Source organism: Vulpes vulpes, chromosome 6 (assembly GCF_048418805.1).
Source record: "Vulpes vulpes isolate BD-2025 chromosome 6, VulVul3, whole genome shotgun sequence".
Taxonomy (NCBI): Eukaryota; Metazoa; Chordata; class Mammalia; order Carnivora; family Canidae; genus Vulpes; species Vulpes vulpes.
In genome coordinates this window covers 1,106,283-1,133,571 of record NC_132785.1, presented here as the reverse complement: position 1 = coordinate 1,133,571, position 27,289 = coordinate 1,106,283, and the positions used below count along the sequence as shown (strand labels likewise).

The 27,289-nt window shown below is 49.2% G+C and overlaps 1 protein-coding gene and 1 long non-coding RNA gene across 6 annotated transcripts in view; one reads left to right on the top strand and one right to left on the bottom strand.

The window, feature by feature from the left end:
• Nucleotides 1-253: 253 nt before the first annotated feature.
• LOC140599276 (uncharacterized) lies at nucleotides 254-803 on the bottom strand. The gene is made up of 2 exons (XR_012001942.1): nucleotides 464-803; nucleotides 254-316 (listed from the first exon to the last, which is right to left on the bottom strand). It is a non-coding gene; the product is annotated as an uncharacterized lncRNA (long non-coding RNA).
• A 535-nt stretch (nucleotides 804-1,338) lies between these two features.
• The window catches only part of RNASEH2B (ribonuclease H2 subunit B), a 68,488-nt gene continuing 42,537 nt past the window's right edge, over nucleotides 1,339-27,289 (top strand). For 3 of the 5 annotated variants that reach the window (XM_072760521.1, XM_072760518.1, XM_072760516.1), the window contains exons 1-3: nucleotides 1,339-1,639; nucleotides 23,868-23,939; nucleotides 26,183-26,290. In XM_072760521.1, coding sequence (XP_072616622.1) covers nucleotides 1,588-1,639; nucleotides 23,868-23,939; nucleotides 26,183-26,290 — 232 coding nt within the window. In that variant the 5' untranslated portion in view covers nucleotides 1,339-1,587. Of the gene's footprint in view, nucleotides 1,640-2,391; nucleotides 2,634-23,867; nucleotides 23,940-26,168; nucleotides 26,291-27,289 lie in introns of those variants that run through there. The other 2 variants (XM_072760517.1, XM_072760519.1) reach the window with 2 other exon arrangements.

Genomic DNA, 27,289 nt, shown 5'->3' with positions numbered 1-27,289 from the left:
CACCCCATAACTTTTCCCATAGAATGATCTCGGGGGAGGGAAGGGACCAGAGAGATAATCCGAGGCCTGTTCCAGCGCTGGCATCTGGACGACCCTCCTCAGCCAGAAAGGTGCGCTCTGGGGTCCCGGCAACTGCATTTGCCACTGCCCAGGGGACATAGGATGGAAATTAAAAATCCCTTTCAGAAGCCTGAGATCCAGCGCTGCCAGATTTCACTGTCTTCAAGAAAAGTGAAGTGCATGAAAAGTCACGTAGCATTATTCTTCCATGTGTGCAAAAAAATAAGACACGGACTTGTACCGGCCTGGAAAACTCCTGGAAGGCAGAGACAGGAAACGGTCAACAGGGGCTGCCCCCCGCCCCCCGGGTGGGGATGGGGATCTGGGTGGGGTAGGAGGGGCGCCCGCTTTTCTTCAAATTATGAGATAAGTATTTACTATCTTCTTTTTAAAAGCCACGCACCAGATACCGATTTTTCCAATTAAAATTTTATTTTCCCAAGTCTGAATCCCCAAACGTCCTGGCCTCGGGGTCTTAAAACATCGCTCTGCAAAGGTCTCCCTTGTTGACTCCTTACAAGGACACTTCCGAAGTGGCGGGGGCCGGTCCCACACCCGGAGTCCCTGACCTGCGCGGCTGGCGGGGGGCGGGGGGGCTGGGCCCCGGGGGAGGGGGGTGGGGGCAAGGACTGGGCCGGGCCCGCGGAGGCTCCAGCACCACAGCCCCGGGCCGGACCGCGCGGGGTCGCCCTGCCCGCTGCGCCCGGGACTCCCGGGGGCCGCCCCCGCGCACCCTGCGCACCCCGCCCCCCGCCCCGCCCCCGCGGACCCCTCCCCCCCGCACCCGGTACACCCCCGCCCCCGTGCACCCAGCCCCGCCCCCGCCCCGCCCCCGCGCCCCCTGCGCACCCCGCCCCCCGCGCACCCCTCCCCCGTGCACTCAGCCCCGCCCCCGCGCCCCCTCCCCCACCCCGCGCACCCGGTGCACCCCCGCCCCGCACCCCGCGCACCCTCCGCCCCCCCCGCCCCCTCCTCCCGCGCACACCCGCCCCGCACCCCGCGGACCTCCGCACCCTTCGCCCCCTCCCCCGCACCCTCCGCCCCTCCCCCTGCATTCTCCGCCCCCGCCCCGCGCACCCTCCGCGCTTCTTCGCCCCCGTACACCCTCCGCCCCGCCCCGGCGCACCCGCCCCTCCCCCCTCCCGCCCACCCGCGCGCCGTCCGCCCCTCCCCCGCGCCCGTGCGTCCGTCCCGCCTTCCCCCGGTGCACTCCCCTCCCCCTCCCCTGCGCCGTCCGCCCGCCCCTCCCCCTCCCCCGCCGCGTCACCCGCGCCCTCGCGAGCACCCAGCCCGGCCGCGCGGGGGGAGAGGCCGCGTCTCCGGTGGGGTCGCCCCTGGGCCCGGCGCTAAATTCGAGCCCCGCGGGCGCGGCTGGCGGACTGGGCGGGGCTGGGCGGGGCTGGGCGGGGGCAGCGGGCTCCCGAGGGCGCCTCCCGGGCCTGCGCCGCCCGGAGCACGCGTCCGCCCGCCGTTCCCGCCGCGCCCGGCCTGCGGCTTCGGGGCGCGCCCTGCAGGGGGGCGGGCGGCATGGACCGGGGGGGCCCGGCCGGAGCCCGGAGGCACGTGCTGCTGCTCCCAGGTACGGGGCGGGGGGGGGATGGGGGCGGGGGGACAGTGGGGGATGGGACCGGGGGGCACCGGGACACGTGCTCCTGCTCCAGGTACGGCGCCCGGGGATGGGGACGGCGGGGGGGGGGGGGGACAGGGGGACCACAGGGGGGATGGGGGCGGGGTCACGTGCTCCTGCTCCAGGTACCGCGCCGGGTGCCGGGGACCTGCGCGCGGCGGGCTCGCACCTGAGCTGCGGATGCGGTTGTGGATGCGGATGCGGATGCGCCCCCTCCGCGCCGCAGCATCGCTCCCACCCGAAGCGCAGAAAGGGACCGAGCGCCTGGGGGCGTGGGGAGGGCGCGGGGGGGCGCAGGGAGGGGACTGCAGGGAGCGGCCGGGGCTGCTGCTCTGGGTGCACTTTCCCGCCCCCCCCCCGCCCCCCGCGACCCCTGGTCCCCACGGGGCGAATCCAGTATCCAGAACCCACAGGCCCTAAGGGGCTGGGACACTGCGCTAACCGGCGGGGCCTGGGGCAGCCCGGGGCAGCCTGGGGCGGCGGGGTGAGGGGTGGTTCGGGGAGCCCCGGTGAGGCGGGTGAGCCAGGCCTTGTCCCCCGGGATGCCCGCGCCCCGGGGTGTGCCGGCCGGGGATGCTGCAGGCTCCGATGATGGCCAGAGCCCGGGGAGAGGAGTGCGGCCTCTGGGGTGCCCCCGCCACGCGCTGGCATAAGGCGCGAATTAAGGGAAACTTGGTTTTAATTTTCACTGTATCTGACTTTAGGGTTAGCCCAGCACAAGCGGAGCTCTGGTGACCCAGCAGCCTGGACTCTCCCGATGCAAACTGAACATTATGACATGCCCGTCAACCATGAGATTTGCGTGTTTTTTCCTCTTTATAAAGAGGTGGGATGTACAGTCAAGTACACGCCTAAGCGTGCAGTTCAGTGAATGCAGCCTAGGACGTGCGAGCTGTCTACACCCCAGCCCTGATCCTGCAGGTGCACCTGTCACTGGGGAGCCTTGGTAACTGCGCTGACCCCTGACCGCTGTCCCTGGGGATTTGCTTTCCCTGTTTGGGGGGGGCGGGCGCCCCTTCAGTGTGGCCTCTTTGGCTTCCCTGGTATCTGCACGTTCATCCCAGTGGTGTAGAGCCGCGGCTTGGTTTACCGGCTGGTTTGTGTGTGCGTTGCTGTATGTATTTTATTGAATGACTGTCCGTGACCATTTCCTCTACTGCCAGTGGGCGTTTGGGTCGTTTCCAGTTTGTGACTGCTGTGACACTTGTAAGAACATTCTCTGAGGAGGCCCCGTCTGGGTGGAGCGCTCAAGCCGCTGCGGCCTGTGCTCAGGCGGACGGACCTCTGTGGTTCTAGGTACCCCTAGAGCTCTGTGTTCAGCTCCAGCAGCAGCTGCCAACTGGTTCCCCCGAGGGCTCCTGCCGACTTGCACCCCACCAGCAGAGCAGTCCACATCCTCGCTAGACGTGTGTGTACTAAAACCCAGGAAGCACAATTCCGGGTTTCGGTAGAATCTATCACAGATCGTGCCTTCCGTTATGCTTCGTGTCGTTGCTAGGCTCTAGCAGAGGTCGTGCCCGACGTTAGAAAAATCCTCGCTCTTGTCACATCAATTCAGTGAGATTTTCAGGGTAGGGACTCTAATGATTCGTTCCCCATAGAGGGCATTTCTATTATTCAGATACACGCGACGGCTGAGGATAATTCGAGTTTCTTATTTTGTTCTGTTTCATCGACGTTTTCATTCTTCAAGTGTGTTTGTATCCTCATCGTATTAAACAACACAAAAAAACTTTAAAATGATTAAATATCGATTGTGTCCCCGAAAATGATAGGTTCAGTTTGTGTACTTCTGGGCGGTGAGAGTTTCAGTGCGGTTCCTGTTCACAGCTGAGATGTCCTGTGACCTTTGAACTCCTTAGGGGAGGCTGAGCCAGCTGTTGGGGAACTGTGCTGCCTGCGAGGGCTGCTCCTGTCCTTCCGGCCGGCCTTGAGTGCCACCTGCAGGCTCTGAGTGCACAGCCGGGGTGGCTTGGGAGTTCCTGCAGTGCAGCAGTGCTGCTCAAGCTTGAGGGCATGGGTCACCTGGGGAACTGCGCCCCAGCCCCACAGCTCTTGATTCGGTGGCTCTGGGATGGGGCCTGAGAACGTGCATTTCAAACAGGTTCCCAGGTGATGCCGCTGCTGCCGGTCTGCGGACACTGCGAGGAAGCACGGCACTGAGACAGCCCTTGCGAGCAGGGTTGGGAGGTCGGAATGGGCAGCCCCGGGTTTAGCTCTCCTTGTGTGGGCAGAGTTAATGTCGTCGGGGGCGCACATACGCACAGGCTGTGAGGCCTGTCTTCACAGGTACATGCTGCTGCTGGTGGTGCTGGTGCTGGTGCTGGTGGTGGTGCTGGTGCTGGTGGTGGTGGTGGTGCTGCTGCTGCTGGTGGTGCTGGTGCTGCTGCTGGTGGTGCTGGTGCTGGTGCTGGTGGTGCTGGTGCTGGTGCGTTTCTAGCAGATGAGAAATCAGCCCCAGTAGGTAGTAAATTTGAGAGAAAGAGACTGTGTCCTGGTTGGAGTGAGCACCATAGCTACGGTGGAGTTGGGCCCTTAATGAAGAGAACAAAGGTTATATAAGATTTTTCATAAGTATTTGGTAGAGGCAGTTTGTACTCAGTTTTATTTATTTTTTATTCTTTAAAGGTTTTTTATTTATTCACTCATGAGAGACACACAGAGGCGTAGACAGAGGGAGAAGCAGGCTCTGCAGGAGCCTCCAGATCAAAGTAGACCACGTCACATCTTCAGCTGCAGACAAGTTTTGCAACGAAGCTACTCCCCTTTATCTCAAGAAAACACCCGTCCAGAAGTGTTTTAGGAAGAGTTGCATTGGTTATTTATTTCCCCACGGCAGGAATAATGCTAGCTTGCGTGGGGATAGAGGATGGGTTGCTTTTTGGGAAAACTAAGAATCACAGGTGGCTTGCTTGCCTTAGTCATTCTGAATATATTAATGAGCCTTTTATGAGAGTCAGGATAATAATCACAAAGAATAACATCAGATTTGTCTTTCCAAATAGAATACAACAGTAGATTGGAAAGCATCGTATAACTGCAGCCTTTAGGGCTACGTTCTAATTAAATGATTGAAAAAGAAGTCAGGGACACCCTGGGTGGCTCAGCAGTTGAGCGTCTGCCTTTGGCTCAGGGTGTGACCCCGGGGTCCTGGGATCGAGTCCTGCGTCGGGCTCCTTGCAGGGAGCCTGCTTCTCCTTCCTCTGCCTCTGTCTCTGTGTCGAATAAATAAATAAAATCTTTTTTTAAAAAAAGTGAAATTTAGAAGGCAAGACTAATTTTTATAGTTAATGGCAGAGAGGATTTATATTGCTGTTATTTCTGATTAGAGTCCTGTAGCTTTTTAGTAAGCCTACAAGAAACACCTCTTATTTGGGGAAAAAAAAAAAAACAACAGTTTAAAGTATGTGGTAAAGGAAAATAGCTACAGACCTACATGGCTTTTCAGCGGCCCTACACAAACAAGCAAACAACCATAAAACTTTTTCCCTCCTCTTCCTAAAGGTACAGGGTTAGAAGTGGGTTTTCCGTTCTTGGGCAGCACCGTTTGCCCGGCGCGTGGTTGTGTTTCTAAGAGAGCTCGTGGGCTGACGGCTCGCCCAGTGAGGGGGCCTGCTCCCGGGGGGCCCTGCGCATCCGCTGGGGGCGCGATTCGGGTGCTGCGGGTGGACAGTCCCTGAGTATTTGTCCCCTACTGAGTAGTCTCCTGCGGGCCGTCAGCAGCCTGGAGGCACGTTTGGTACTTTCCACGCGGATCCTGAGGCTGGTTCTGTCCACAAAATTGTTTTTGGTGGCGACCCCGGTGACCTTGGCGAGACCGCCGCCAGACCTGCTCCCCGGGCCGGGGACTCGGTCACCTGTCGGTTGGCGTCACCGGCCTAGGAATCGGCCCGAAAGATGTAGGACATTGATGAGACCTTACGAGGCTCACGTATTTATCTTCCCAGGGCAGAAAAACATTTTCATAAAAGGAAAGTCAGAAATGTTTATGATTTTCTTTTTTCCTTGGGAGCCTAGTTGACACACGATGTTACAGTAGTTTGGGGTGTGCGACGTAGTGATTCACCGGCCGGACACCGTGTGTCGTGCTGGCCACGAACGTCGCTCCCGTCCATCCCCTCGGTGCTGTGTTCGCGCGCTGCGGTGCCTCGTATCCTCCTGCCGCCTCCGTCCCATGACTGGGGGGCGGATCTCCCACTCCCCTCACCCGTTTTGCCCGTCCCCTGTGTCCCCCGTCTCCTCCCCTGTGGCCACCATCCCTTTGTTCTCTGTATTTATAGGCCTGATTCTGCTTTCTGTTTACTTGTTTTGTTTTGTTTTGTTTTTCCATTCCTAAGTGAAATCATGGTATTTGTCTTTCTCTGTCTAACTTACTTCACTTTGTATAAAACGCTTCTAGGTCCATCCGTGTGGTTGCAAATAGCAAAATCTCATCCTTTTTATGACTAATATTCTATTGTTTATTTTATATTTATATACACACACATATATGTCATCCTCTTTATCTATTCATCTGTTGATGGACACTGGAGTCCACATCTTGGGTATTGTAAGTAACGCTGCAGTAACCATAGGGATGGCCACGGCAGCATTTTTCTAGCTGTGTCTCCCAAGGCAAGGGAGTCAAAAGCACCACAAAATAAAAAGCTTTTTAAAAAAAAAAAAAAATTGACTACCCCAACATTAAAAGCTTCTACACAGTGAAGGAAATGATCGACCAAACAAAAAGGCAACCTACTGAATGGAATATATTTGCAAATAATATATCCAATAAGAGGCTAATTTCCAAACTATATAAGGAACTTATACAACTCAACATCAAAAAACCCAAATAATTTGATTAAAAAATGGGCACAGGACCTGAATAGATGTTTTTCCAAAGACAGTTTCCAGATGGCCAACAGACACATGAACAGATGCTCAGCATCCCTCATCATCAGGAAAATGCAAACCAAAACCACCACGAGATCCCAGCTCCCACCTATCAGAAGGGCTAGACTCAAGAAGCAGAAATAGTAAGTGTCGGTGAGGACGTGGAGAAGAAGGAACCCTCGGGCACCCTGTTGGTGGGAACGCAAAGTGGCGCGGCCGCTGTGGAAAACAGATGGGGGTTCCTCAAAAGATTAAAAGTAGAGCTATACTGTATGGTCTAGTAATTGTATTTCTGAGTATTTACCGACAGAAAACATAACTTTTTATTTGAATAACAGAAAAGGGGCTGCACGGATCGTCCCCATATAGGGAAATAAACTTTCACCACGATGTTAAGAAACAGCTTACCGATATTTCCTGAAATGTTGCAATAAAACCTAAAACTAGGTTTGTACCATCTGGATGTGTGTGTGTCCACGTCCTTGGACACATTGCAGCCTCTTGATAAACCCCAATTTCCTCATATTTAAGGTGGGGAAAACGGTCCCAGCCTCCTCTCTTAAGCTCTTCCTTGCACCCCAAGCCCTTAGCCCCAGACTTGGGACAGAGTCAGCATCAGTAAACATTCACTGAAAGCTATTCTTAAATTTTCCTCATCTTTCTGTTTCTGCTCTTATTTCACTATGTACTTAGACTCTCCGTTACCGTAAGGCTCAGGGATATTGGGGATACACACAATCTCTTTCTTTGAATGGCTGTGACCTCGGATCTGCCTGGACCCCACCTACTCTCCTCCATGTCCTCTGCCTGGCAAATGCCTATTTATCCTTTAAACCCAGACCACAGCTCCCCCAAGACATCTTCCATCTAAGCCTCTCCCCTAATAGTGTGCAAGCTGGTGGTGTAAACCTAATCGACTTACTTGCACATTTCATCATGGTTATTCTGTTCAATATATATGTGTATTCATATATATGTATATTCATGTACATATCTTCTTTGTATTTTTAAAATTTTTATTTATTTCGTTATTTTTTATTTAGTTATTTAGTTATTCGTGTACATATCTTCTATATATTTTTAAAATTTTTATTTATTTACTTTGTTACTTTTTTTTAGATATTTATTTCATTATTTAGTTATTTGTTTATATAGTTATTTATTTAGTTATTTAGTTATTTATTTAGTAGGCTCCACGCCCAGCCTGGAGCCCAACATAGGGCTGGAGCTCCTGCCCCTGAGATCATGACCTGAGCTAAAATCAAGAGTCAGACGCCTAACCTGCTGAGCCACCCAGTTCACTACCGGTTTCCTCTAAAGCTCCCTGGAGCCCGCAGTCCAAGCCGGCGGCGTGTGCTCCCTGCGGCACCACCATCAGCCTCCCGGTGCCGGGCGTCTTGGCTCCAGCTCCGGAGCCCGCCCTTGCCGAGTGTCTCTGAAAGCAGAGCACGCCCCTTAGGATTTCCAGCCTTTTTGTTCAGAGGTCCTTTATATGTGCTTTTTAGATATCTTTAAAGGGTGACCTTCCATTCCAGGCATGACTGTTGCTAAAGAGGACCTGGTTGCCTGCCGAAAGGGTCAGCTCTGTGCATTCTGATGCCTGTTGTGTTCCCTGCCGCTGACACGACTCGGATCCAAACTGGCCCAGGTCTCTAGCCAGAGCTGATGATATCCTGCGAGACCCTAAGCCATTTGGTTGCTCACTTTTGACCAGTTAAATCTTCATGTCGACATTTTTCTCCCAGTATTTTTTTTTAGTAACTTTTTAGAAGTTAAATAGTAATACATCCCCAATATAGAAACTTTAGTAATGCAGAAAAATATAGAGAAGAAAATAATTTGCTGCTGAGAAACAACAATTTTGGAAATACCTCTTTCTACTCTGTATATATCCTAGTATAAACTCAGTGTTCTTAATTTTTTTTCTCATTTTTCTACTTTGATCTGTATTTTACTGTTTACTCTCCCTACTTAGGAGTTTATTTCTACGGTAACAAATACACCAAACAAGTACTGCTCTACAGCCTAGACTGCATATTTTGGATGGATTATCTTTAAGAGCAGGTACAGACTGAAAATGCAGATGGGGGCCACAGAGGCGAGCGTAAATCCACAGAGCCACAGTGGACACAGGGGCAAGCTGGGATTCTTCGTAAGGCATTTGAGGTCGAATCTCTCAGGACAGCCATGGCCTCCTGCAAACGTCCCTCGGTGTGCTTGCCACCACAGGATGACAGTGTGGGTGCGCCGTGAGTCGGCCTGCCTTGGTATGCACGTCACTGTTTCACGTGGAGTCCGTCCATCCTAATTGTGTCACAAAGCTGGCCCGCGCTTCTCTAGGAGTTCCCCAGCCGGGTCACACGGTCCTAGGAAGGGCCAGTGCGAGTTGGGGGCAGGGACAGGGTGAAGAGTCTAAGAACATCGGAGCTAGGGTGTCCTGGCACCGAGAGGTCCAGGGACCTGCCTCCCTAAGAGGTAACTTCCTCTTCTCAAACCAGCACCCTCCACCTGGTGGAAAACAGGCGGCACACCGCAGCCACGCCTCGGATCTCAGAGCCTGCTGGGAGAAGCTGCCTCTTTTTATTTCTTGTTCCAAGCCAACCTTCCGGCCGGCCACACTGTGATCACCTGCACCCCCAGCCTCATCCCCTGTTAGCTGTAGCCTTGAGGGGCGAGCCCCAGGTGGGAGACGGGGAGGCCCGAGGGGCACCTGAGGGTAGGGAGCACTGTTCAGAGGACGGCGAGGCGAGGCGAGGCAGCACAAGAGCTAGCCCCTGCCCCACTCACCAGTGGGCCTGAGCTCGGGCCACACGGCACCAGGCCCGTCTCAGCCGAGCACGTGCACTTTCTCAGTTACCGGTGGCCTCTGACCAGGTGACATATAGGTGGGGCACAGGTTTATCGTATGAAGAATTATATTTGGGCGGTAACTTCTTTCTTCCTTCATTTACCCAAGGTTTATGTAAGTTTTAGGAAGCCCACCCTCCAGAGCCTGTACCTTCCAGCTCTTGGACCGTTGCACTACACGCCGGTGTGTGTTGCTGTAGTTGACTCTCCGCGGCCTTGGGAAGTGGTCAAGGCAGGCTTGACCATCACCGCTCTGCAAGGCTCAGAGAAGTCAGCTCATCTGCCCGGCACTCAACAGGAATCAAATGGCAGAGACGACGGGCTCTCCCCGTCCTCTGGGACCCTGCTTTGTGCCAGAGGCCACCCTGCTACGGAGTGGGGGTCTCTTACCAGGGTGGGAGAAGTGGAAGGGTCAGAAGGGGCCTGGGCTCCCTCTGTTGTCAGCTTGAGGACTGGGAACCAGGCACGCCGCCTGTCCTGCAGCCGGCCCTGGTCATTATTAGACATCTCAGTCATCCGTCCTTTCCACCTCTCAGAGTTTTCCTGCTTCCCAGAGATTTCCGGAGCTGAGCTCCGTCTTGATAGGTTGCCCAACTTTGTGGCTCCGAATTGGCTGCACCCCTGAAATTTTTCATCCGTTTCTTCTTCAGCACACAGGCCAGTCCTAGAAACTTGGCTGTTGGCAGGGACAGCCCTCAGAAAATGGAGATTTTATCTTCTGTGGTCCGTGGGGGAGGCCAGTTCTTATTTTTTATTCTTTCTTCAAAGCTTCGAAAGATATTCTTAGAGGAACTCATGACTTGAAAATTATTTCTCTGGCGCATGCCTCTCTAGCTTTCTTGGTTTGCCTCCTGTCGTGTTTAAGGAAACTGAGAGCTTCAAAGCTGGGAAAATGACCCAGGTCCCTTTGATGGCAGTGGTGACATCTTGGGGAGGGAAGACGTTAGTTCTTGCTGAAATTAGCATTCCTGGAAGTGGCAAGTAACTTGAAAATCCTGCTGATTCGTCTTGCGTGCGCTGTTCTTGTGTCCTACCCAAGTGTTTCCAAGGAGCCGTCCCCGGCGATCAGACAGACCGGAACCAGGAGACTTGAGTAGGTCTTCGTGGCGACGACTACGGAGAATGGACTGGAACTTATTTAAGTCACTCTATTGCACGAGCATGAGAATGATACTCTCATCTTTTTTCTTTTTCCCTATTACATCTTCTTAAGAAAACTGAATAGCTTTGATATGGTGAATGTGAATGGTGCTTTGATGTCTGTTCTTTCCTTTCTGAGTGACGGTGGGTGTGTGTCCCTCAGAGCTTGCCTGCTGTGTGCCAAGGATCCGACAGGTCCACGGACAAACGTCCATTGCTTCCAAGTCATAAGACACTTGGCAAAAGGTGGCTCTCTCTGCTGCCTCGAGTCTTTGAACTTTGAATGATATGAAGACACTGGCCTTAACCAAGGGAGGGATGGGAAAGAGCTGCCAGGCTTGGACCGTGGGTGATAAATAACTGTATCAACTGTGCAAGCCGCACTGCATAGTCTGAAGATGAGAAATAGTGTCCCGCTTGGCTTCTGCAAGACGTCCCGAGTATCTTCTCGATGGCACGGGGGCGTGAAGGCTGCGTTGACCCCTGCTGTGTACGCACCTTGCCCGGGAAGCCTGGGCTGCTTGCAGCTCTGCGGAGGCCTCTGCGCTTCCTTTTCCCACCTTTGGTCAAACTTGACTTTATCGGTTTATCACGCGATGTTTCTTGTGTCCCACAGCAGACTTCTCTCGTCTTTTATTTCTGTATTTTTTGATCCAGTGCTTTTCTCTTTCTCGCTCCCCCGGCCGCCCCCAGCCCCTGCTTTTCCGTCTGCGGCACCCCCGGCCGTGTGGGGCCCAGGCCGCACTGGGGTCTGCTGGGGGCAGCTGCTCGGGGACTCTCTGGGCCTCGCGGCTGGGCAGGACACAGCAGGAGGGGACCGGAGTTCGAGACGCCAGTGTCGTAAGAGGACAGTCGTCCCAGGGTGACCTGCTTCAGAGCCGCGGCTCATGTTTTCTGAGTGGAGACGGATGGGATTTGAGATTAAGAGTTTCTCTGAAGTGTCACAGTTTCAGCGGTTGGTTGCCTGAGTTCGTGCTTGGTTCTGCGCGCGGCTAAATAGCTCTGTGACCTCGAACAGTTTCTTAACTTTGGGGAAGTTTCCGACCCACGAAAATGGGAATCCGAGGAGTAAATGCCCAGTACTCCTGAGCTGTTATTTGCTGTTTTATATTCATTGGGCATAGCTGTCTCTTAATCGCTGGTATGTTTTCTTTAAAGTTCAAGTGTCAGGAAAGTAGCAACCAGATTCTCCTTCCTGTTGAGATAGTTAGATCAGGATGGCAAACAGGTGGAAGATTTGCTGCTAGAATTAATGGTGACCAGTGGGACATTAAATTGGATCTTTATAGAAAACACAAAGACCTTGAGAAAACTGCCATGGAATTGGTTAGAGGAAGCTAGAGGGGCAGGACTGGAGACATTTGGAAAGTTTAAGACATTATTGAGTTCAAAGTGGGCTGAAAAGACTGAGTACCTGCTTTTGTCTGAATTTTTTAATTTTGGTGAAAATAGCCTTTTGGCCAGCAGGACTTACGTCATCTCTTATGGAAGAAAAAAACAGTCCAAAAAAGAGAAAAAAAGAAGGAAAGTGTAAAGCTTGCTGTTTAAAAAATGTAATTTGAAGTCTTATTTTACTCAGCATAGTTTTAGAAGGAGTCAATTTTCTAGATAAATGAAGTTCAGCTTGTTAAGTATCAAAACTTGTTTTAGGGATCCCTGGGTGGCGCAGCGGTTTGGCGCTTGCCTTTGGCCCAGGGCGCGATCCTGGAGACGCGGGATCGAATCCCACGTCGGGCTCCCGGTGCATGGAGCCTGCTTAAAAAAAAAAAAAAACAACAAAAAAAACAAAAACAAAACAAAAAACTTGTTTTACCCTTTCTTTTTTTTTTTTTTTTTTTAAGATTTTATTTATTCATGAGAGACACAGAGAGAGAGAGAGAGAGAGAGAGAGAGGAGGAGACACAGGCAGAGGGAGAAGCAGGCTCCATGCAGGGAGCCGGATGCGGGACTCGATCCCAGGTCTTCAAGATCACACCCTGGGCCAAAGGCAGTGCTAAACCACTGAGCCACCCAGGCTGCCCTGTTTTACCATTTCTTACTGAGCTTTTTCTAAAATCGACCAACACATCCATTAACATTTATTGAGTGTATCACATATGCCAAAAACTGGGTACTTTACTATATATGGTCTTAATTTTTTTTTTTTTAGATAAAATGCATTGTGTTTTGGATTCTTAAAAAAGGATATCTTGGTCCTAATTTAATCTCTTCTTGGAAAGCTAATTGTTAGTCCCTTAAGTAATTCTGTGCTTAGAATTTTTGACTTTTATATTTTGATCTTATTACCCTACGTATTCTTAATGTTTCCATGTCATTGAGAGAAAGGAAACTGATTTTTAATTGAGTGCTTATTACATGTTCTAGTTACTTTCCCATATATGTAAGCTTAAGAAAAACCTATAAAATAATAATTATTATTATTATGCCCATTTTATAAATGAAACGACTGAGGCACACGGAGTCTGAGCATCATGCCCAAGTACATACTGCTGAGTAAGAAGAGGAGCTGGGAGTGGATTATGGACCTTTCGGTCTCCAGATCTTGTGCTCTTTCTATGCTGACATTACTAAAGAAATAGGCCTGAGTTAAAAGTGGGTTAATGGAGGAGACCTCTTCTCCACACTCTCTTATTTTTCTGATTCTTTCCCATTATTCTAAAAGCAGATTTTTTTTTCCTTAATTAATTTAGCTATCCTTCAGCTACGCTAGATGCAGGTAAAATTTAGAAAAAAGATAGAGCTTCCAAGCCTGTGGGTGAGGAACTAGGCCATGGGATGACCCAGGATTTTCCAGATTTAAAGGAGAATTTAAAAAGAACCCCTTTAGCTTTCATAAAGCCTTTAATTTATAGTCACAAGTAATTTTGTGTGTCTACAGCCAGGTATAGACTAAAGAATTTATCAAAAGTCTTATAGCAATATGAGTTCTTTACTCATGCTAAGCCTTCAAAATCCGGTGAGGGTAAATCCACCCTTCCATAAAAGCAATGAAAACATTGGCAAAGATGGCCAAAATCAACTTTTTCAAAACTCTTGAAATTAGCCAAGTCTTCCAACAATCTGAGAAGTGTTTATTCAAGAAAAACTGCTGAATCTCATTAAGCAGGGTTTGTGGCATTGTAACTTGAACCGCTCACATATCCCTCTCCTCAGGTCTACAGTAACCTTGAAAACCAGCAGTCTTGCAAACATGGTACTTGTAAAAAAAAAAAAAAAAAAAAAAAAAAAACCAGGAGCATTGCAACCACTGGATGGGACGGGCCTTGCTTGGAGCTTCTCAAAAAGTTTCATTCCCAGAGTATTGTCCCTGTTTGACCTGTCTTGCAGGTCCCTGGAAAAGCTTGATTGGAGCTCAGAACTTGCTCTGCAGAAAATGCCCTGGCCCCAGGGCCTTTGTCAAAAATAATCACTGGCAATTGTTTAACATATCAGTTGCTGAAGGGGCTTTAGCAGTTGGGCAAATAAGAACATGGCCAAAAACTTAAAAGGGATAAGGTATCCTTAAGGGACTTTGAAAACCTCTGACATATTCCTAGGAAATTAAAAGGCTGAGCATTTACTCAGGACTGTGTGCATGCCCAGGAAAGACCTAGAAGGCCCTAACCTCCCACCTCTGACTGATTTTGAGGTCCTAGGCAAGCAGTTAATAAAAGCTAAGGCAGAAAAAAACAAAAACAACAAAAAAAAGCTAAGGCAGAAGTTCAAATTGCTTGAGTGTTGTAGGCATGTCCCCAAACACATGCAGAACTCCTCAGCGAAGGTTGGGAGAAGGCTCGTTTGTTCAAAACATTTACGGAAATCTCAGACTAATCGTTCACTGACCACTAAACTAACTGAGACATCAGTGGTTGCAGGGAATACAGACTTTATAGGATTAGTCCCGGAAGGTCACTAAGCAAACAGCAACTGAAATGATGACAAAAAGCAACAACAACAATAAATCTTGGGAAGCTGGGGAGGGGAGTCTGATTTCCAGAATTGTCACATTAACTATTTTATTATCTAAAATGTCTAATTAAAAAAAGGGGGGTGTGTGGGACACCTAAAGAGAAAGGAAGGTAGGTTTATATACAAGAGAAAAAAAGTCAATAAAAACTATCCCTGAGGAGGACCAATTGTTGGACTTACTCTGCCAAGTGTTTAATCAGCTATTATAAATATATTCAAAGAACTAAGGCAAACTTTGTCTAAAAAATTAAAGGGAAGTGTGACAATGAAGTATCACAAAGTAGAGTGTATCAGTAAAGAGAAATTATAAAGGAATGTATAAATTCTGGAGTTGAAAGTTACAATAACTGAAATAAAAAATTCACTAGCAGGCTCAGTAGCAGATTTGAGCTGGGAGAGAAGAGAAATAGCAAACTTGAAGATAGGTCAATTAGGATGAGCTGGCCTGAGGAACAGAAAGAAAACTGAGCAGAGTCTCCTAGACATGTAGTGCACCACCAACATACCAACATACGTATAGTGGGAGGCCCAGAAGAGGCAGAAGCAAAGAGAATATTTGAAGAATGCCCAGACACCTCCCAAATTTGATGGAAAACATTACATATTCAAGAATTTCAGTAAACTCCAAGTAGAATAAACTGAAAGAGCTCCACACCTACACACCTCATAGTCAGTCTGTCTAATGGCAAAGTTAAAGAGAGAATGTTGAAAGCAGGAAGAGAAAATGACTTATCAAGTATAGGGATCCTCGATAAGGCAAACTGCTGACTTCTCATTAGAAATCATAGAGGCCAGAAATTAGTTGGATGATACATTCAAGATACTGAAAGGAAAAGCTACTGAACCAAGATTTCTGTATTTGGCAAAACTGTCCTTCCAAACTGAGGGAGAAACTAAGGCATTCTCAGATACAGAAGAACTGAGGGGATTCATCACTAGCAGACGTGACCCTCAAGCATCATGAAGGGAGTCCTTCAGATTGAAAGGAAAAGAAACTAGATGGTAACTTGAATCCACGCAAAGAATACAGAGCACTGGTAAAGATAAACACATAGCTTACTATAAAAGGCGGTACAAATGTGTGTGTGTTTGTAGCTCCTTTCTTTCTAATTTAAAACACGACTTTAGGGGCATCTGTGTGGAACATTCAGTTGAGCGCCCAACTTTTAGTTGAAGCTCAGTTTGTGATCTCATGGCTGTGAGACTGAACCCCGTCTTGGCTCTGTGCTCAGTGTGGAGTCTGCTTGAGATTCTCTCTCCCTCTCTGCCCTTCCCACTCATGCGCTCTCCCTGCCTCCAAATAAAAAAAATAATAATAAATCTTTAAAAAATACAACTTCATAAGGCAAAGAAAACCACAAACAGTTGATGGGCTTATATAAAGATGTAGTGTGTGTGTGTGTGTGTGTGTGTATGGCACATGGTCTATTAGGGAGATGTGATGATTATTAAATGTTTACACCTAATAACAGAGCCCCAAAATACATGAGCAAAAACCTGACAGAATTGAAGGTAGATGTAACACAATTGAATAATAATAGTGGGAGATTTAAATAACCCATTTCCTATATGGCTAAACCATGTAAGGGGAAAATCATCAAGGAAACAGAAGACTGGACCAGTACTATAAAATGACTAGACTTAAGAGACAAACATCTGTAGAACACTCCACTCGACAATTGTGTACTACACATTCACCTTAAGTGAACATTAAACATTCTCTAGAAGAGACCAACCATATCACAGCCCGTAAAACAAACCTCATTACCTTTAAAAAGATTGAAATTACTCAATCAAAATATGCTCTCCAAAACCACTGACATGAAAATAGAAAGCAATAACAGAAGGAAATATGGGGAATTCACAAATATGTGGATATAAACGACTTAACAGATGGATCAAATGAATGAAATGAATGAAAATGTTACACAATATATCAAAAACATAAGCAGTGCAGGTAAATCAGTGTTCAGAGCGAAATATGTAGTTGTATATGCCTAAAAAGGAGAAAGGTTCTCAAATAGCCTAAACTTCCAGTTCAAGAAACTAGAACAAGGAGAACAAACCAAACCCAAAGCAAATGGAAGGGAAGAGAATGAAGGTTAGAACAGAAATGAACAAAGTAGAGAAGAGAAAAACAGCAGAAGGAAAAAATCAATGAAACCAATATTGGTCCTTTTGAAAAGATCAATAACATTACTGAATCTTTAGCTAGAATGACTAAGAATAAAAGAAGATTCAAATTGCTAAAATCAGAAATGAAAGAGGGGACATCACTACTGATCTTACAGAAATGAAGAAGGATCGTGGGGAACCCTATCAACCACTGTAGGCCAAGGAAATAGTTAAGTTTGATGAGGTGGACAAAGCCCTAGAATGGCATAAATTACCAAAACCAACTCTATTTCTTCAAACAGACCATCTGAATGGACCTAGAGCAAGTAAAGAAATTAGTAAATTAGAAGCTTCCCACAGAAAAAAAGGCCAATCCTACATAGCTTCATGGTAAATTCCACTAAACATTGAACGTATTAATGTTAATCCTTTTTAAACTTTATTCAAAAAATGGAAAAAACATTTCCCAGCTCGTTCTCTGAGGCCAGTGTTACTTTCATACCAACACCAAAGGCATAAGAAAAGCACAGATCAATGTCCCTCATAAACATAGATGCAAAAGTTCTCAACAAGTAGCAAACCAAATCCAGAAATATGTATAAAGCATCATACACCATGACCAAGTGGGATTTATCCTAGGAATGCGGCATTGTTTGAACATACCAAAATCAATCAAATGTACCATTTTAATAAAATAAAAGCCCCAAACCACATAACCATCTCAGCCACAGAAACAGCATTTGAGAAAATAGGGTGCTATTTCATGGTTAAAAAAACGGTCCAAAAGTTAGGAATAGGGAACTTCCTCAATCTAATAGAGGGCATCTATAAAAAACCCACAGGTAACGTCATGCTGACATATTTCATAGGAAATTTTCTTTACATGTTGAAATGAAAATACTTTAGATATATTGGGTGAAATAAAATATGTTACCCGCAGTTATTTTACCCATTTTTAATATGTCTCCTAGCAAATTTTAAATTGTAGAAGTGGCTCACATTTGTGGAATGCATTTTTTGTTCTGGACCCAGGGCCTCCAAGGTCTGGTGGATATGAACCCTAGTCCCTGTCCTGTGGGACTGGATGAGGGGAGGAGGAGAGGGGAGAATGGAGCCTGGGAATCGATGAAGTGGGCTGGTGTAGTTGGGGTGGGGTGGGGATCGCGGGGTGTAATGGATGCAGTCTTGCTCTGAGAGCAGGGGTTTTGTTTTATTCACTGCTGTATTCTTAGTGCCTCGGAATTTGACTGAGCTGGGAATAGAAAACTGGTAATAAAGTTTGGTGATAAAAAGACTCCATAAGAGAGTGGTGTTTGTTACTAAATGGTTATTTATGCAGCACCTGATACGTGGTGCTGTGGTTACATGGACTCTAGCAGACGAGAATGTGGTTTAGGGAGGGACCCCCGTGGCACCTGATCACCATGAAGTGGTGACCATGGTCTGACCATGAAGTGGTGTAGGTGCTACAGAGGAATAAGGGGAAGTAGAGACTGGTCGTTGGAGTTTGACAGAGTTGGTTGTCGCCAGGCTTTTTGATCTTGCGAGGTAAAATCTGCCTGGTAATTTTTTTTTTTAATAATTTTATTTTTATTGGTGTTCAATTTGCCAACATACAGAATAACACCCAGTGCTCATCCCGTCAAGCGCCCCTCTCAGTGCCCGTCACCCATTCACCCCCACCCCCCGCCCTCTTCCCCTTCCACCACCCCTAGTTCGTTTCCCAGAGTTAGGAGTCTTCATGTTCTGTCTCCCTTTCTGATATTTCCTACCCATTTCTTCTCCCTTCCCCTCTATTCCCTTTCACTATTATTTATATTCCCCAAATGAATGAGACCATATAATGTTTTTTTCATATTTAGGAAAGAACATATTTGAAGCCTGTGCTGTATGTAAAATCACCCTACTTACAACTATTGGCACCTAAAATCAATTTTTTTTCAAATGTGTACATCAAACAAAACCCCGCTGTGGCTCGGATGTGGCCCAGGAGCCTGCTGAAGATGTCTCTGGTGCAGTGAATGCGTAACTCCTTTGACTTCTTAGGCATCAAAGCAAAGACATCGGGCAGCGCTAGGCGCAGGAAGGCCTCCCGGACCTGCGTACCTCGTGGTGTCCTCATCTGCAGGCCTCCGATTCCATGCATGTCCTCTCCTTAGCAGCGGTTGCACCTGGAGCCTACATCTGCATGATTGGGGGACTCGGTGTCCGTCTCTTCCGTGGAGCGTCCATCAGCTCCTCGTGGGAGCAGGCTGGGTCTCCTTTGCTCCTCAGTAGTTAATAGATGAATGAGTGAAGTAGGCAGGAGACGTGGATTTTACAGTCCATTCTGTGGGGGCGCCTGGGGGGCTCAGTTCAGCATTTGCCTTCGCCTCGGGTCATGATCCCGGGGTCCTGGGGTCCAGCCCCGCATCGGGCTCCCTGCTCAGTGGGGGCTCTGCTCCCCCTCCCCGCTCCTTCCTGTGCTTTCTCTCTCTTGTCTCAAATAAATAAATGGAATATTTTAAAAAATAAAAAGATCAATCGAATCCATCCTATCATTAAAGAGGTAGGACAACTCTGTCATTAAAGAGGGTAGCCCCAGCGGGATGCTGTGTGGAAGGGCTCAGTCCGGCGGCGGCGTATTTAGTCGGCGCCGGAGAGAAGCTGCTCCCCCCCGGGACGCGGACTTCTTCAGCGCCGACGCGTCCCGCAGTGCATCCCACAGAGCCTTGGCCTTTGCCGCCAAATGCATCAACGTCCGTATTTGCTCGCACTTAGGAATTAGTTCCAGCGTTGCTAGTCGCCGTCTGGGCTGTAGCTGAGCCTCTGGACTCGCGCCCTCCCTGAGGAACACGGAACACCGCGTCCCTCGTGGTGTTCGTCGTTGGAAGTGAGATTCTCTGGACCTTTGGTGTCTGTAAATCTTAATTCTTTTGAGCGCTGGACGAATGGGAAAGTGGAAGGAGACCTGGCAAGAGTCACCAGAACCAGAACCCTCCATCGAGAAAAAAAAAAGAAAAGAAACTTAAAAAATCCGTAACGGTTCACCAAACTGAAGTCGGGCGACGGGCGGGCGGCTGGAGGGGAGACGGGAGCGCGGCCGGGCCGGGCCGGGGCCACCCGGCGGCCTTCGGGAAAGTTCTTGGCGGCGCTGGGCGTCCCTCGGGCTTGTTCGCCGCACGAAGGAAGGTCTGAAGAGATTCCTACGATCAGACCTGCGTGGCTCCGTGTAGACCATCCTCAGAGCCGCAAGGCGACAGCGCGGGCGGGCAGGGTAGGGCGCGGCCCGGGCCGGGCAAGGGGCCGTGGGACGAAAGCGTCGGCGACTAGTTCCTCTCGATCCTCTTATCCTTACGAAATGACACGACCTTGACATTTTCTTTTTTTTTTCCTTATTTTTTTTTAAATTCCGGTATAACTAACCCAGATGTGTTGTGTCAGGTGTGCAACACGGTGGTTCCACAGCACACACGTTACACGTGGACTCCTGACCCCTCACCTGCCCTCTACGGTTCAGAGTCGGCTTTTGGTTGGTTGGTTTGCTTCTTTTTTCTTTACTAATTTGTTTCTTAAATTCCAAATATGAGGGCACCTGAATGGCTCCGCGGTGGAGCGTCTGCCTTGGGCCTAGGCCGTGACCCCGGGGTCCCGGGATCGAGTCCTACCTCGGGCTCCCTGCAGGGAGCCTGCTGCTCCCTCGGCCTGGTCTCTGCCTCTCTGTGTGTCTCTCAGGAGTAAATAAAATTTTTTAAAATCCAAATATAAGTGAAATCATATGGAAAACAGTATGGAGGTTCCTCAAAAAAACCCTAAAGCCCCTAGGGTCACCGTGAGACCCAGTAATTCCACTACTGGCTGTTTACCCAGAGGAACGAAGCCCTCACTGGACAAGGCCAGGCGCCGTGTGGGCCGAGGTGCGGCCGGGCCGGGGGGCGTCGGTGGGGGTGCGGCCCGGGCGAGAGCCCGTTTGCGGCCACCTGACGGGGCTGGACGCTGGGGTCGTCTGTGTGTCTGTTGTTAAGGGCCAGCTGGGCTCGCTCCCCCGGTGGCCGCAGGGTAGGGGGCACCCACCTGCCTCCCCCCCTCGGCCTGCCTGCGTCTCTCGGTGGCCCTACAGGCAGGTGCGGTGCTCCCCTTCCTCAGTGAATCCGAAAATTGCTGCCTTCGGATTGGGGGGCACAGATTTTGGCGTCGCGTGTGATTGTTGATGGGGTTGGGTCCTGCCGTCTGGCTGCCGTCTGTCTCGTGTGTCCCCCAGAACGTCCGTCTCCTACTCCCTTTCCGCCTTTTTGGGTGAATTGAGTCTTTATGGTTCTGTTTCACCTCCCATGTTACCTTAGCAGTGACGGCGCCTCTTGTTACTTCTGGTGACCCCCCGGGGTTCCACGTCCCGCCCCCGGGGGCAGGGGAATCTCCCCGAGGCCTGATCGAGGCCTGGTCCGCGGCCGTGGCCTCCCGCCCTGCCCTGGCCCGCGCCTCCCCGCCTCGCGTTTCACGGACGTCCGCCTGGCAAGCCCCGCACTCCTCGTGTTGTCTGTGATTTTTTTTTTAAGACGTTATTTGTTTATTCCTGAGACCCTCAGAGAGAGAGGCAGAGACCCAGGCCGAGGGAGAAGCAGGGGGACCCGATCCCGGGACCCGGGGCCACGGCCTGGGCCGAGGGCAGGATCACCCCACGCGAGTCCCGTGACTCTGGGGCCCCGTGGCCTCCTTCCCACGCCCTCCGCGCCGCCTGTGGGTTCGTGCCGGGCTTCCTTCACGGTCCCGGGGGGCGGCCTGTCCCTGTCCGTGGCTCCTGCCCTCAGCCCTGGCGTGCCCCGACAGTCTGCTGTCGCCCTCGTCTCCCGAGGCCGTTGCTCTGGCCTCTTCCCGTGTGGGCCAGGACGTCCGAGGCGCCGGCGCGGCCTCCGGCTGCTCAGTCTCCAGGACCAGTTGCCGCCGCCCGCGCGCGTCTCCTTTAACCCGCTCCCACCACCTGCGCCTCTGTCACTGGCTCTGAGCCTTCGATCACGTCTAGTTTACGCCTCTTTCCTGTGCTTTGGGTTTACTTGAGCTTCTCGACCTGTGGGCGTCCGGTTCCATCAGAGCTGAACATATGCGGCCGTAACTCCTTCAGACGTCTTGCCCTTGCCCGCGTCCCCGCCGGCGCCCGTGGGTGAGCAGGACGTGAGGCCCCCCCAGCTCCCCGACGGCCACGGACTCGCCATCCTTGTCCTCCGTGTTCCTTCCACGCAGCTCCTGCTGCCACGTCTTCATGTTGACCTTCCCTCCCGCATCAACCCCGTCTAGTGTGGTTTTCATTTCAACTTGGGTCTTTTAAAAAAACCTTCTGTGTCTCGCCTTAATCCTCAGGGCATGAGGACGGCCCTTGCCCGATCCTTCTAACATCCAGTGTCTAAGCTCAGGACCCCGCCCTCAGTCATTGGCTCCTTTATTCTCCTCCTCGTGGGCCATTTTCTGTGGCTTTGAACGCCCAGGAATATGCGACTCGGTGCCAGACAGCGTGAATTTTAGCTTTTGGGTTGACGAATACGTCCGTGCGCCTGTACGTGATCTGGAGCTTCCCTCTGGGCGCAGGGAAGGGGCTCGGAAACGCTTTGGTGCTTTTCGGTCTTGCATTTTAAAGCCCTTCATTGGTGCCACAGCAGAACTTAGCTCAGGCCCTTGGTTTCCTGCTGCCGAGGTGAGACCCTCTGGGTGCGTGAAGGTGTGGGGGCGCCCACCTGCCCGGCGCTGAGAGCCCTGAGCCACCAGGCGCCCCTGGCCCGGCGACCGCGGGGCGGCCTCTGTCCTCGCAGGTGCGTCGGGGTCTGCGCCCCAGGACTGCAGCTCTCCCTTGTGCACGTCTCTGGGGTTTTGTTTCTTTGTAGCTCCCTCCTTGCCCGCACGCTGCCCTCTGAACCATGGCCCTGGTGCCTCTAGAACCTTCAGCGCCCCCTCTTCTACCCAGGGAGGCCGCCCGGCATCATCTGGGGCCTTCACTTCTGCACTCCGGGCTGCAGACGCCCCCAGGCAGTAGGCGGGGGCATTCGGGGGGGGTCCCCTCGATCGTTGCCCATCTCTTGGGGATCACCACTCAGTGTCTGGAACTTAACAGTTTTGTATATTTTGTTGGTGGTGGTGGTGGTTTCAGGTGGGAGGATAGATACAGTCCCGTTACTCCATTTAGTTCCAAGTGGAAATCTCAAAATCAGGTTTTTTTCCTTTATATAGTTAATGTTACTCTTATTTTAAGAAGAAAGCTGTATTTTAACCATTTATGAAGAAACCGATCTCTAATCACGCTTGCTACATTTAAGCGTGTGAAGATCTGAAGTAGGGGAAGGGAGTGGGGCCAGAGAAAATAAAAACCATAAAGAGCCGCTCCTTACCCCAAAGCTCTCCGATTTGCGTTTTTGGGGGGTTGTTGCTCTGCTCGATGATCCATCCCCTTTGTTCCATCTGGAGAGAGAGTCTCTAGGAGTCTGGGTGCATTCAAAATGCGTGGAGGAGGTTATGAATAAAATGGCCATCGTGGTTTGATCTACACGATTAAAACTTTGACAGTAAAATATTGTAGAGGACACATAATGAGAGAGCTTATTTCGATGGATATTGAAATGTATCTTAAAGCTGTAATAATCAAAATGTTGAAATAGTAATGCTAATAAAGACACGGACTAGTGGACCGACATAGAGTTCCCATACGCAGACTTATAAGTGTAGTTTAAACACGTAGCCTAGGGATCCCTGGGTGGCGCAGCGGTTTAGCGCCTGCCTTTGGCCCAGGGGGTGATCCTGGGGTCCCGGGATTGAATCCCACGTCGGGCTCCCGGTGCATGGAGCCTGCTTCTCCCTCTGCCTGTGTCTCTGCCTCTCTCTCTCTCTCTCTGTGACTATCATAAATAAGTTAAAAATTTAAAATAAATAAATAAATAAATAAACACGTAGCCTAAAGGATCTGTTCCAGTCATGGGTTTTTAGAAGACCGCATTGGTACAACTGAGCAGTTCATTGGAAAAAAGAAAAAAAAAAAAGAGTTGGATCTCCTCTCCATGTCTTCTACCCAGGCGTATTCCATATAGATTAAAGATACATTATTTGGAGAAAATAGAGGTGATGCATAGGCCTATAGGCTTGAGAAGGCCTACGTAGGACACAGAGGGTACAACCATATAGGAGCTCGAGAGTTTACAAAGAAAAACCACGTAAACAGAAGGGAAAAGAAAAACAGAGTAAATAAGGTGAGCGACAAAGCAAATGTCTTAACTTTTACAAACTCATCATTTCTTTTCAGAGTATTTAAAAGATGCTTCAAAGAAGATGAAAAGTGGGCTTATGTTTGTAAAATTGGTGAACCCATGTTCAGGTAAGCTTTCCTCTCCCCTTCTCCCATAGCAGTAACTTTAAGGTTTTTTTTTAAACATTGCTGCCAAAAAGTCTGTATACTTATTTACCTTCGTACGTCTGTCCTTCCTTACTAGCTTTTAAAGGCAAGACGGCGTTGCTGGGTGACAAAAGCAAGCTTGATCTGAACATTTTTTATTTATTTTTTATTTTTTATTTCTCCTGAATCGGTACAACTGTTCGCTCATCAGAAATGCATGCAAGATAAGAAGTGGTGTGTTTAGTTTCTCTCTGAAAACAGACTAATCTTCAGCTTTCTTAAGCCAACTCTTCTTAAAGCAGCTATCCAACATTAGCCTCCACTTACATTCATGTTATGTGGTGAAGTAAAATAATCAGAGTAAAACAACAACAAAAACAAAGTTTTCTCTTGACCTGCCAGGATTTTGAGTGTTTTCATTGTTTAGTGGTACTTCCATAATTTCGTTCTGACCAAAAGGCAGTGTATTTGTTCCCAGTCTAGAAGTGATTTTTTTAAATAAATTTTATTTATTTATTCATATTATTTATAAAATGAATTATTATTACAAATTCATTCATTAATAAATGAATTGTTATAAAATAAATTATTATTTAATTCATTTTATTATTATTCATGAGAGACACAGAGAGAGAGAGAGGCAGAGACACAGGCAGAGGGAGAAGCAGGCTCCATGCAGGGAGCCCGATGTGGGACTCGATCCCGGGTCTCCAGGATCACACCCTGGGCCAAAGGCAGGTGCTAAACCGCTGAGCCACCTGGGCTGCCCAAGTGATTTTTTTTAATATAGAAAGCGTTTTGTACAGAGATACATATTCTATGGCAACTGATTTCATTTTGACTCTATTAAGTGCATTTTGTGTTTGATTTTCAGGCAAAAACATTAAAATATTCCATAAATACATAGTAGTATTGATGCACCTCCATGTGGGATTATTTTTTCATTATTTTACAAGATGTATGTTAGAAGGTTGTAATTGATTTTATAAGGTTTTGGGTCGACATCTGATACGTAGCCAATTAGAGTGTTGTGCTGGTGGGTCGGTCCTGAATAGTAAGAGCAAAGGAAAGCCAATGGGTGGTGCCTTATTGGTGTTGATGGAAAGACACCATTGGAAGCCACAAGAAAGACACACATTTCTGGCTTCTTCCCGTGTCCTCTTCCTCAACGTGGAGTTGAATTTGAATTGAAAATGGAATCGGTCAGCTATATTACCCGGAACTCCTCATTACACATCAGACTAAGTTGAGGCAAGCAATTTTTTTCAAGCGAAGTCTTTGGTAGCAGTAAAGGGTTGTGAAGCATGCAACGAAAGTAAAGGTGCACAAAAAAAGTCAGACTCCTTGTAAAATTTATTTTATGTAAATGCCTTTAAACAACAGAGGAACAGGGCAGCCCTGGTGGCTCAGCGGTTTAGCGCCGCCTGCAGCCCGGGGTGTGATCCTGGAGTCCCGGGATCGAGTCCCGCGTCAGGCTCCCTGCATGGAGCCTGCTTCTTCCTCTGCCTGTGTCTCTGCCTGTCACTCTCTCCAAATGAATAAATAAATAAATCTTTTTTAAAAAAATAAAAAAATAAACAACAGAGGAACAAATGTTTGCATTTACTACGTGACTGTGGAAAAATAAAGGCTAACGTTCGCTGAGCATTTACTACGTACCAGGTACTGTTTTGAGAACTCTGCACGTGCTCTGCCTTTCTAATCCTTAGATTAGAAACCTGTGAGGTCGGTTCCATATTGCTCCCACTTTACAGAGGTGGAAACAGAGGCACAGAAAGGTTTCCATACCTTACCCAAGGGCACACGCCCAGCATGTGGTGCACATAGATTCAGACTCGAGGTCCTTCCTTGCCCAGAGCTGGCCCTTGGGGTCCCCATGGGAGGAGCCACCCGCCAGCTCGGTGCATCTGGCTGAACCAGTAGGTTTGGGCAGTTTAAGAACGGGTTTCCCTTCGTGACCTAACGCAGGAGTCAGTGAGACGCTTTGTAGCAGTTGAGATGAATGACTTGCACTTTTTTATTTATTGGTTTGAGTTGAGTGAGGATCACAGAGCTGGAGAATAAGCGTCTATGGTAGCCACACGCTTTCCTTGGAGCCAGTCCGTGTAGAATGTGTTTATGTTCATAGTAGGGACACTCCTCAGAACTGGGGGACAGCCTCGACAGCCTCTTGATGCTCCGTGCGTGTGAAAACTTACAAATAAAAACCAGATTTGTCTCAACAGGGGAAGGAACCATTTACTTGTTCGATCTGTGTCTCCAGCAGCTGTTTGAAATAAAAGTTTTCAAGGAGAAACACCACTCTTGGTTTATAGACCAATCAGTCCAATCAGGTGAGTGACTCGTGTATATATTTCCATTCACCAAACACCTACTTGGTGTGGGAAGGCTTTCCCACCCTTCACGGGTGGAGGCACAGGCCTGGCGGCCCAGTTTGCAGTCGGGCCCATGCCGTGGCTGCCTGGGCGTTAGCAGGGTGTAATCCAGGGCAAGGGGAAGATCATTGGAGCAAGTTAAGATCAATATCCAGCATATCTTACATAGTAGGACAATTTAAACTAATAACTCTGCTTTGTGTCTTAAAACACTGATGGGTTCTTAGAAATTAGATGATCGGGGAATCCCCGGGTGGCTCAGTGGTTTGGTGCCTGCCTTCGGCCCAGGGCGTGATCCTGGGGTCCCGGGATCGAGTCCCGCCTTGAACTCCCTGCATGGAGCCTGCTTCTTCCTCTGCCTGTGTCTCTGCCTCTCTCTCTCTCTCTCTCTGTCTCTCATGAATAAATAAAATCTTAAAAAAAAAAAAAAGAAAGAAAGAAAAGAAATTAGATGATCGTTCTAACGTGCGGGTTTGCATTGTATGGGCTGGGAACTCTGTTCTTCTGTTAGGCACTTCTGAGGATCTTCGCATTTTAGTAGTAGCATTTTATTCCTGTGCAAATGGATACTGCTGCTGCTTTTAAAATAAAATGGAATATAACAGATTTTTTAATGCTTTGTCATATAAATTATTACTGCCCTCACCCACATATCCCCGACATACCCAGCACCAACGTTCTGTTTCTTTTACTGGTCCTCTGATTTGGGGGCAGCATTGACTCAGAAGGAAAACGGATACGACGTGTCCTGATGGTTCTAGGAGTCGGGAGGTGGGGGGAGTCGGGGATAGCTGAGGCATTTCGCGTTGCCTTTGCCTCTTTTCTCATGGTTTTTGGGGAGCATTTTTGTATCTCTTTGTAAGCCCTCTGTTTTCTGTTGGCCGTGTATGTCTTCACTTAGTGCCAAGATGGAAAGGCCACTTTCTTCTGAGACATTCCAGAGCAAGAGTTTATTGC